This window comes from Choloepus didactylus, chromosome 20 (genome assembly GCF_015220235.1).
Source record: "Choloepus didactylus isolate mChoDid1 chromosome 20, mChoDid1.pri, whole genome shotgun sequence".
Lineage (NCBI taxonomy): Eukaryota > Metazoa > Chordata > Mammalia > Pilosa > Megalonychidae > Choloepus > Choloepus didactylus.
In genome coordinates this window covers 15,444,898-15,456,058 of record NC_051326.1, presented here as the reverse complement: position 1 = coordinate 15,456,058, position 11,161 = coordinate 15,444,898, and the positions used below count along the sequence as shown (strand labels likewise).

The following is an 11,161-nucleotide window of genomic DNA, read 5'->3' as shown; positions in this document are numbered from 1 at the left end:
AACCATAGGGAGGCCTAGCCTCTCCTTTGCAGCAACCGTCTTCCCAAGGGTAAAACCTGTGGTAGAGGGCTCAACCCATCAAACCACCAGTCCCCTATGTCTGTGGTCATGTTAGCAACCATGGAGGTGGGGTAGGCGAATACCCCTGCATTCTCCACAGGCTCCTCAAGGGGGCACTACATCTTTTTTTTTTCCTTGTTTTTCTTTTTTTTTTTTTTTTTTAACTTTCCCTTCTTTTTTAAATCAACTGTATGAAAAAAAGAGTTAAAAAGAAAACAAACTTACAATAAAAGAACATTTCAAAGAGACCATAACAAGGGAGTAAGAAAAAGACAACTAACCTAACTGCTTAACTTCCAACATGTTCCTACTTTACCCCAAGAAAGTTACCTAATATAGCAACATTTCTGTGAACTTGCTTCTACTATATCCATCAGAAATTAACAGACCATAGTCATTTCTGGGCATCCCCAGAACGTTAAATAGCTTATCTGTTCTTGGATTATTGTTCCCCCTTCCTTAATTGCTCTCTATTGCTAGTTCCCCTACATTCTACATTATAAACCATTTGTTTTACATTTGGATCCACTATTCTTAAGGGAAAACCCGTCTGTTTCTGATTGTTAAGAACTGAAGAAATGGCACCCACTCTGGGACCCTTGGGCAATCCTGCTGGGCAGTCCTAGATCTTGGCCCTTCACCAGATGGGGTTCCTTTTTCTGAGAAAAACCATCTTTGTTAATGACCACTGGGAGAGTGGGGTCATGCCCAACATGGGCTGTTCAATTCCCAAGAAGCAGAGGCTTTATGTCCTAACAGGGAAAGGGAACAAGAAGTCAGGCTGTGGTTTTCATGACCTTTCTCAAGATCTTCCTCTGCCTGCTACTTGATTATCCTGCCACTGGGAGTGAGGAAGTGTCTCAGAACCCCGTGTGAGAACAGTGGGAACTGGACATCATCCCTGCCTCCTCCTGGGTGTCTAGGAGGAAACTGGAAACCATCCTGTGGGAGCTGGAGTGGGCAGCACTTCTCTAGTCCACTTAGATCTTGAAATATTCAAGATAAGAAACTTGAAGTCAGTACTGAAAAAACTGTACAGCTTTTATCCGACTTGTAGTCTCAAGTTGAAAATTAAAAAGGGACTTTGACGACAACCTTTCCATGTCTGTCTCTTGGAGTTCTAAATATTTCACTCACTCCCTTATAAAATAAACCAATTAATAAGTTAAGGGCCTGGCAAGAAAAAGGATTCCCCACTGATACTGGCCAAGAATTCCCCTAGGAAATACCCTCCTGCTTTTTTTCAAGGATAAAATACTTGAGCTATCAAGACAAATAATGGGACATGAACCACAAGAACAAGAGAGACAATATGATTAGGGGAGCACAAGGGGACATGTGCCTGGAATTCCCAACAGGCCAAACTCTAGAATGATGGATTTGGGCTCTCCCTGTCAGCAGCTCAGTTACAACCAGTGGCTACAACCCAGGGGGGCAGGGTCCCAACATTCTGTTGTTCTGTCCCACAGCTGTGAGACTCCCTACACGAGGATGAGAGAGAAAGCTACAGGTCAGATCCGTGTCCTTTATTCCACCTGGCAACACCCAGGAGCCATACGCCAAACCCTGTCTCGACAGGCTGCTGGACGGTTCTCTCTTCCAAGGCCCACAACTACCTGGGCTCTGCTCTCCAGAAGGGTGGTGAGGGTGGGCTCGGGGACGAGATGAAACTTTAGGCAGGGCCCCCAGCACTGAAGGGGACTGGAGAATTGAGGAAGGATCACAATGGAGGGGCCGGTGAGGGCCAGAAGGGTAGACTTTGGGCATTCTGATGTGAGGGCATTTCTGCCCAGCCCTGCGTGTCCACTGACAGCCACAACCAGGCTGTGGGGAGGGGTGAAGCAGCTGTTGCCCACTGTCGTACTATATTCTTCTGGGATCTTCTGGAGGTCCTTTTCCTTTTTCCTCTGTGACTACAGCTGTGACCAGAAAGGGAACAGGAGCCTACTGAAGTCTGGAGCAGAAATCATTCACCAGAAGAATTCAGAAGCCATTCTCTTGGAGTCCAGCTTCTTGGAGATGAGCAGTTTGGGGCTTTAGGAGTTGAGATGGAGGGAAGCAGAGAGTAGGAGATGAGAGGAGACAGGAGAGGCTACCAGCCCAAGGACAGAGGCTGGGCGCTGTGTGCAAGAGAGCCGAGAAGGGTTCAGTGGAATCCTGGGTAGGAGGCTGAGATGCCCCTGGGTTTAGTCCCCACCAAAGATGAAAGAATTGGGGCAGAGGCATCTGGCTACTTCCCTAGCAGACAGATTGAACTCAGGCACCAAGTAAAAAAGATCCTCCCAGACAGAGCTGCCATATACGTGGCAACCCATGCCCAGCAGAATCAAATGGCCTGCTTGAGACAGAAACACCTGGCCAGGGGCAGGGCCTATTGCTGAGATAGCATGGTGAGTGCCCAGTCCAAGAAGGCCACTGTGATGTCCTGCAGGCAGAGCCAGGTCCAGCAGGCAGCCTCGCCGAGCTGTGTCTTCACACAGTCCCAGGTCACCTCACCTCTGGGAGGAAAGCAGAATGTTATGGGGGTTGGGATATGTGTAGCTGTGTCAAAGCACAGAGCTGCAGCTTAGATCTACAACCCTTATCCCAGAGTGGTCAAGGGGACAATGGAGGCAGGGCAGAGCCTGAATAGAGGAGACCTGGCTCTGGGGGAAGGGAGTGGGGCCAATGGAATCCTGAGAGAGCCCTGGGTGCGGGGTCTCACCTGCACGCCTTGTGGCAGTGCTCCTGGGCCCGGGCCAGGGCCTCAAGCAGCATGTGCCACGATGGCAGCAGAATGTTCTGGTAGAAAAGGAGCAGCAGCTCCCTCAGAGAATGGAGCAGCTGGTTCAGGACATCAGGGAGCTGGGTCTGTAGCTGGGCCATGGAAAATGGACTGGATTAGAGTGCCCAGGATAACGCATCCTGGCTCTAAGGCCCCAGCCCATGTGGGGCTACACCTTCCCAAGAACTCTGCTGTTGGCAAGACCAGCACTTCCGTGACCTCCCTGGCTCTGGCTTACCCTCTGGGAGAGGCTGCCGAGGCTGTCACTGAACCAGGCAAGGTGAGAGGCACAGTGGGCAGAAAGGAAGCTGACTGTGGCATTGGTGTGGCTCCAGGCAACCTGCAAGCTGGGCCTCACCACAGTAAGCAGGAGGGAGCCCCAGGCCGGCAATGTCTCCTCTAGCCAGCTGCAGAAGATGGTGGGAAAGGGAGGCTCATGGTCAGGCATTAGCTTCGGAAAGTGAGGCCCTGGGAAAGGAAAACAACAACCCCTTCCCACTGCCAATGCCTGCCCCAGCTGCTGTCACCACCCCTGAACAGCAAAGCCTCTTCTTTCACACCTCTCCTCTCCCCACCTCCCTGGGGAGGAGCTCACCTGTAGCCATGCAGGCTGTAGGAGTAGAGCTTGGTGCATACTTGTTGGCCAGCAGGTAAGAGGCCAGATGATCGAAGGAACCGGCCAGAGAAAGAGGCTGAGTAAAGGGGGTCTCCAGTGAGCTGGGATGTGAGGGGGGATAGGGTCTCGGGGGAGAGACACTATAGGCCCCAGAACAGGCCCAGGTGGGGTGGGTAGGTGGTGATGGAGAAGAACAATGTGCGTGCACAGGGCGACAGAGCTAGGCTCAAGTCTGTCCTGGGGCATGCTCGGAGGGAGCAGGCAGGCCTGGGCAGGTGAGCCCACGTCTGCTGGGCCTGGTGAGCAGGAGTGGGGCAGCCTGGGGGAGACCGGGCTTAGGCCTCGGGTGGCCTTGGCTCCAGGGTCTGCTCTTCTACTCACAGCTGTGATCTTCACCCTACTGCTAAATCTCTCTGAACATTATTTCATTAGGAGTTAAAAGTAGACAACACCTGCTCACATGAGACGTGGCTATGCAACCATTTCTATACCATAAAGTACTGGTCCAATCTGAAACGGTAATGTCATAGCTGTGGACAGAAACATCTGTCTGAAAAGCATTTTTTCAGCAATGTTGAGAACTCATCAAGGCAAAGGTATGTGACAGTGTGTGAGGAGGTGGTGCTGCTACCAGCTACACCCAGATCTGTGTTCCACTGCCTCCCCTATGCTATCTTCCTTGCTTGCCAATCTCTGCTTACCCTGGAGAGAGCTGTGTGATCGCAAGTCGTGGCACAGGAAACCTGTGGCAAACACCAGCACCAACAAGAGTAGCCGTGTCCAGGGCAACCGACAGCCCAGCGCCTGCTGCAACAGACTCTAAGGGGAGAAGAGGTGGGCAACAATGTTCAGGAGAGAGGCTGTTTCCTAAGACAGGCCACAAGCTAGGCCTTCAAGAAGATGGTCAAGGCCTGGCATCACCCCAGGGGGAGCTGGGGCTCCAGGGACAGGTGGGGCAGGAATGTGATAGAGTCCCACCCCAGGGTGTGCCGAGGCCGCGGTGTGAGGGCTGGGGCCCAGCACCTTGCAGGCAGCATCGCAGGTGATGACGGCCTGGTTGTTACCGCGGCCCTTCCTGAGCAGCTCCTGGTTGGTAAGCCTGAAGGACTGAAAGGTTTCTTGCAAAGTCTTCCACACCTATAGGAGAAGAAATGCCTGACTTGAGATCATAAGATTTGGCTCCCGAGAGAGCCCTGAACCTCCATCCGGCTTCATCTTCCACGCCAAGCGCACTAATGAAGCACGTTCTCGAGGAAGTGGGGACAGTGGCTGAGGGGTCTGAACCCAGAACCCAGATGAGGCTAAGCCTGCCAGGCCCTCCCTGCACCTCACCTTCTTGGAAATCTGTTCCCGGGATGTGAGCAAGTGCTCCAGCAACAGGCTGTAGGGAAAGCACAAACCTTCCAATCAGGTGGCTCACCTGGCCCCTCCCCTGCCCTGTCCTCAATGAGCCGTGTCCTTCTGGGCTGAAGGGCCCTTCACCCAACAAAGGAGCAGCTTCTGAGCATTCACCCCAGCAATGTTCTGACTCAGCCTGAGAGGCATAAGCCCACTGAAAGGGCATAAATGTTCTGCTTTTAAGACAGGGCCAGGGTGACTCAGGCTGGGGAGCGTGGACCAAGGACCCCCGTGTGGAGCAGAGGGGGCTGCCCCACCCCACCTGCCTGGACTGTGACAAGTGCTTGGGGTAAAGCTGCCTCCAGACGCTGGCACTCAGGGGGTCCACAGTCAGGCACTCAGTGAGGCTGCTCAGGAGCTGCATGGGGGACAGGAGAAGGGGGAGGCAGTTGGGGGCGTGGGGATGCTGGCGGGGGTAGTGCTCACAGGTCTTCAACCCTCCCAACTCGAGTCGGGGGACAGGAGAAGGGAAAGGTAGCTGGGGGTGCCAGGCTGCCTGTGGGGAGAGTGTCAGAGGTCATCGCCCCTCCCAAGTGAGGCCACCCAGGCAACACATCCCTCCTAAGGGGGAAGTGGCACCAAGACCCTGGAAAGCCCCTGAGGGGCTGTAAAGAGGGAGGTGGGACTGCTGTGCTAGGGCTTGAGCTTGAAGATCACTTGTCTCCAACAGACAGAGCATCAGAAACCATCCAGATCTGGAAGTGCTGTCCTTTCAGGTCTGCTCTTCCAAGGAGAGCACGAGTGAGTGGGGCAGGGGGCTGTCAAGGCAAGCAAGGAACTGCCCAGTAAATAAGCTCTGTGAAGACGGGGCCTCTGTCAGCAGGCAGGGCCCTCTGCAGCTAACCTCTGGGAAAGGAAAACGGTGCCTCCAACCATTTCCTCACCTCTTTCTTCATCTCTGGGGGGCAGCTGGGGGTGGCTCTGGACAGGAAAGAGGGGAAGTAGGTATGCAGGGTGGATTCTGGCTTCGCTCCAAACGCCAGCACCTTCAGTCGGGGGTAGAGCTGACACAGCTGCTCCTGTGGGCTGCGGTAGGGGTGGGGAGGAGAGCCAGACGAGGCTGTAAGTGGTGCTATGTGACATCCTTTTTGCCTGCCTCAGAGTCCATGTCTCTGCCCAAGGGGGAGAATCACTAACGGCCTTGCCATGGCTCTGAACTTTTTCAAACTCAGGGACCCCTTGGAATATCTGAGGAAGGCCACAGACCCAATCCTGGAAAAATACCCATATGCCAATCACACTCCAAGTCCATAGAATTTCAGGGGGTTCTCTGATCCCTTGACACCCGCTCTTCAACACCCAGGTTAAGAATGTCAGATCTAAGGTGCCTGAGGGAAAGGGGGCAGAGAACATGTGGCCTTGCCCGGCCCTCTGCTGGGATGCTTCCCTGTAGGTGTGCCCCAGGGCTGCCCTACCTGGGTGTCAGGGAGTTGTTGGGCATATAAGCAAAGTCCAGAAGTGGAAAGAAGTCCTTGGGGCCAATCATGCCAAAGCCCTTGGTGAGGTTGGGGTGCATCCTGCAGGGAAGGAAATAAACAGGCCATGGCCCCAGCTGAGACCAACAGCCAAGACAAAGGCAAATGTGCACCCCACTCCACCCCACTCCTCAGTGATTCCCCTCCTTCCTTCCTCACCATCACACTTTAGAGTTGGGAGGAGCTGATCCTAATCTTCCCCACCTCTAAAGAGACCAGGTCACAGCATCCCATCTTGCTGTTAACTGCCACTTGTGCACCCCCCCCCGCCCCCATCACTCACAGGAGTAGCCGGTCCAGGTACGCAATGGCAAAGGGGGACAGAGACTTGATGCCCAGCACAGGGAGCATGATCCCCAGCCACACTGCGGAGGGCAAGGGCAGGGAGGGGGCTCAGGCTCAGACCCCTGGATTCACTGAAGCGAGGCCCTCCCTCTTTCTTCCCCACTTCCTTGTTACCTTTCAGTCCCTCGGTGAGGTTGGCAAAACCCACTTGGCCCAGGGCCCACATGATGGTCAGACACTTTGCTGGTCGGCTCTGGTGGGACCTCAGCAGTTCCAGGAACTGAGGAGACCAGTGGGGGAGGCAGGTTGGGATAAGGCAGAGCACCAGGAGCACCCCCACAGCCAGGCGGGAAGAGAGGGCCCCTGGGAGAGACAGGGCATGCTGAGGGAGTGGAGCACCATGTGCCGTGCATAGTGATTCAGGGCAGGGGCTCCGGCATCAGACCGTGGCAGTCTCCTACACTCTGCCTCTTACTAGTTGACCGAGCCCAGGAAAGTTACTGAATCCTTCTGTGGCTCAATCTTCCCAGCTGTAACATGGGAAGGATGTAGTCGCTGCCTCATATATATATAAAGCAGACCCACAATGGGTGCTAATAGTGCTACCTACTATTACTGGTCTTACAGCGTCTTCTGTCATCCCACTACTGGGTCCAAGTGTGGATTCTGCCGAACCGCCCAGTCCTAGCATCCCCACCACCACCCTGAGCTCACCTTGCTAAGGTTTGTGGTAGCAATCCTGGGTTTGTCTTGCAGAATGGCCTGGATACAGATGCGGTATCCATGCAGTGACTCCCCTGGAGAGACATGCATTCTCAGGCCTATGTACACTACTCAGTGTTACAGATTATGCTACTCAGATTACAAAACTGAACTCTCCCTTTTGGCAGCCATGAGCCCTGGCCCAGCAAGTCCTAACTTGCTCTTCACTTTCCAAACCGAGCACCAAGATTAGCACATCTCTCTGCTGGAAACAGAACCATCCAGCCACTTTGGCAGCAGGAATGAAGGAGTGCTCACCCGAGATGGGGTGGATTATCCCTCCTGGCCTCCTTACCTGGTGTCTTATCCAGCTCTTGCAGCATGGTGAACAGACAGTGGTCAAAAAAGAGCTCCAGAGACCCTGCTGCCTTTGCCAGGAGCCCTCGGATGATCCCGCGCAGCTCTTGGTTCACCAGGCTGTAGGGATAATCTGGGGCCCAATGGCCTTCACTTGAGTGCTGGGACCAGAAGCTCCTGCCAGCTCCAAGAGTGGAGGCAGAGGTCTCTGCAATGGCATCCTCCCTATTCCCAAGATGCCCAGAAACTTTCACATCCATGGTGACATGAGAATAGTTCACATCACCCTCTGGGTACATAAATCAGGACAGTGTGGGGCATTCAGCTGTGTTACCAACTAATGTGCTTACACACAGCCCTTCCAAAATTTTTCTGGAACTTTCAGGAGCTTGAAGGAGTTGCAAAGACTAACCGTGAGGATGCTGGCTTAATGTAGGTTCACTCAGAGGAGCTTGTAGCTTGTAGTTGAGATAGCTGGCCAGGTCCTTCAACCACACAGATGGGTTCCCAGAGAACACACTCTGGCTCTTGTCCAGTTCTTTCTGCAGAGCTGTCACATCCAGCTGTTAGGGACACACGCCCACCAGGTAAGTTGTGTGAGGGATAGGGGTGGGAAAATGGTTGAACTAGGTGGTGACAGGAAGAACAAAGGACTTTCTGCTTTTAAACTTAAGCATGTAGAATGCCACAATCTTGCTGCATCCAGTATTTTAGAGAGCTTGGACTGGGACATCTGGGATTGCTGCCCTCAAGGCCCTATACTCAGGCCTGTCACAGGTTCATGGGGAAACAGAGGACAAGATGGAAAAGGAAGGAAAGATCACTGCTTCCCTGGGGCAGAGAACTACAATCGTTTTTCTATCCCCTCCCTGGTGGTTCTGGGGCTTCAAGACTTTCCTCTCATCAATCTATGAAGCCCTATAAACTTCCTTGCTATTTCCTTTCTACAGTAAGTGCAAGCATTCTATTTGATTGGGGTTCCATCCTTTCCTGGACTCCTCCTCTCATCTGTAGGGTCCCAAATCCCACAGGTACCCACCCCTCCTTTCATCTTCTCTATACCTCAAGCCTCCATTCTTTCCCGGCCTGAAGTCTAAGCACACTCACAGCTTTCAGTGCCTCCTCTAGACTGCGGAAACGGCCCTGCCTCTGGTTCTGGTTGGGGAGGGTCGCCACCTTCTTAGGTTGCTTCTTGTTTCCTGTTTTCTTAGGCTCCACAGCAGGGGGTGGGACCTGCTCCTTATTCTGCCGTTTCTTGATTCTCTCAAAGCCCAGCTCATAAAGGGTGCTCGTTGTCTGGATTGGAGCTGGGGTAAAGACAGAGAAGGCGGGGGTGGGGGTGGGGGATCCTTGAGTCCCAAGGGCTTGACAGGAGCAGTGGGCCCTTCCCCACACTGTCACCTTATTCATCCAGAGGAAGGAGCTGGCCTCGAAGGCCCCTCTGCTTACCAAGCAGGGCAGGGAGCCCTTGTGGTTGGTTCTTGCAGCTATCACCCTTCTTGAGTTCAGGGGCTTTTTCACAGAGATGGGGCATTTCTTTACTAGGCATATCAGAGTACACGGGAAAGAGCAGAGGGATCAAACACAAAGGACTGGCTTCTTTCAGGAATGGCTACTAGTCTCACAAGTCAGGATTCTTCCATCCTGGTTCTACCCCAATTCCTCTTGTGTGTTCAAACGTGACAACTCTACAATCAACTAGTGGCAAGCTTTCTCCACTTCTCCAGGAGACTGAGAAAACAGGTGCCACTTAGAATACTACTTGCTGGGTGCTGAAAGTGAGTGGCAGGCCATTTCTCCCTCTGCTGGGTCTCCCTTCAACGGTGCCCTCCCCCCCTCACGCGCCCATCCCTGCTGGCTGCTTAAAGAGGGGGCACCTTGTAAAGGACGGGGATGCCCCTTCCCAGTTCTGGGACACCTGCCCAGAGGCCAGCCTGGGGCCCCGAACAGCTGGTAGGGTTTGTGTGCAGGGAACAGAGGGGCTGAAAACCCGGATCTGAGGCCCTTCTGACATATGATTCCGGGTGAGCCCTCAACTTCACCGCACCTGTTTCCTCACCCGGGAGGTGAGGACCACCACCTCCCGTTGAGCTGTCCACCTCCCGTGAGGCTCAAAGGAGACCCCGACAGGGAGCGCTCAGTGAGCAGGCAGCGCTGGCCCAGGCGAGCGCTCGCTTCGCCCAGAGCCTGGCGGTGTTTCGAGCCTCTGAGCTCCGGTAGCTGCCCGCTACTGCCCCAGAGAGACGCGGGTCCCGACGACAGAGTGGCCGCGGGCCGGGGCTGGTACTCACGGGTCAGGTCGTACTTCCACACTCCGTTGGCTTCCCCGAGCGCCCGGCGGTCCCCTCCGCCGCCTCTCCCGCGGCCGCTGGCCCCGGGCCGCCGCCCCCTCTTCACTACCTCCCAGCGCCCCCCACTCGCCGCCTTGGCCGCCATGGCTCCAACCACTACTGCCGCCGCCTCCCCTCTGGGCTTTCCGATGTGGCGCAGAGGCGCCGCGCTCTGCCACGTCTCCCCGAGGGCGTCGCGGCGCGTGACGCAGGCCGCAAGGCAGTCTGGGACTTGTAGTCTTGTAGTCTTTGACGTTTGCCGGGTGGGGAGGGCCAGGCGCGCTTTGGTAGCCAGTCTCCATCCTCTGCCCGGGGATGCTGGGTTGAGCGGCAGTCAAAAACAAGAAGCTTTTATGGGAAGCCCACTGCAGTATGTGACTGGGTAGCTACCCAACGCCACTCTGCCCTCTACCCCTCTGTGACTAGGCGGGGGGAGACAGACTGACACACCTGCAGCTCACCGTCGGGCCTGATAAATGTTCCGACTGCGCGCATGGGGAAATCTAACTTCCGTTTTTCCTTTCCTTACTGCTAGAAGGATGGAATGGACGTAGTTCTCCTTACCTCGGGGGAGTCTGACGATTAAATGTTTCCTACCTTCTAGGCGAGTGCTAGTTTTCAGTTGCTAGTGATTAAGATTTTGGGTTTAATGGGCTACAAGAATCTATCATGAAAGAACAAGGGGGAGGGTGGGGCTTGAGGAAGGAGGCAGAGCGTGTGCAGGGCAGGCGGTGTAGAACGGAGAGGCCCCTTGGTAGGAGGCAGAGAAGGATCTGGGTCTCGGACCCAGGCGGGGTCTCCTCTCCCAGATATTGAGAAAGAAAGGGCCCTGGCACCCCACCCCACCCTCACAGCCAGAGTTAACCCGGAGCTGCAGAGGTGGCAGGGAAGCTGTAGGGAGCTCCAACCTGAGGAACCGCTCAGACAAGTTCCTGTCCCTGGAGGGCCTCCCACCAGGCTTTCTCAACATTTATCAGGAAGAGGTGAGACCCCAGAACCAAGGAGCATCCCAGCAGGGCAGGGTGAGGGGAGATTAAATGAAAGTGATTTGTTACAAATGAGGAAAGGTGCTATTTCTTGTACACCTTTGAGAATGAGATTCACACTTTGCCCATAATAAGAGTCCATATTCCTATGGGACAAATAGCCGAGGGAGCGATGAGTTCCACAGGAA

General features: G+C 54.4%; 1 protein-coding gene across 2 annotated transcripts; it reads right to left on the bottom strand.

Moving 5' to 3' along the window:
- Positions 1 to 1,083: 1,083 nt before the first annotated feature.
- TMEM214 (transmembrane protein 214) lies at positions 1,084 to 10,108 on the bottom strand. 2 transcript variants are annotated; one of them, XM_037813192.1, is made up of 17 exons: positions 9,949 to 10,108; positions 8,765 to 8,964; positions 8,070 to 8,220; positions 7,656 to 7,790; positions 7,313 to 7,395; positions 6,773 to 6,878; positions 6,597 to 6,678; positions 6,254 to 6,355; positions 5,723 to 5,864; positions 5,105 to 5,196; positions 4,773 to 4,821; positions 4,464 to 4,577; positions 4,142 to 4,259; positions 3,420 to 3,516; positions 3,063 to 3,231; positions 2,765 to 2,916; positions 1,084 to 2,558 (listed from the first exon to the last, which is right to left on the bottom strand). In XM_037813192.1, exons 1-17 carry the CDS (start codon positions 10,091 to 10,093, stop codon positions 2,432 to 2,434), a joined length of 2,064 nt encoding a protein of 687 aa, XP_037669120.1. In that variant the 5' UTR covers positions 10,094 to 10,108; the 3' UTR covers positions 1,084 to 2,431. The 2 variants fall into 2 exon arrangements, with proteins under 2 accessions (XP_037669120.1, XP_037669121.1); XM_037813193.1 differs by having other exon boundaries at positions 9,107 to 10,060.
- Between the last annotated feature and the right edge of the window lie 1,053 nt (positions 10,109 to 11,161).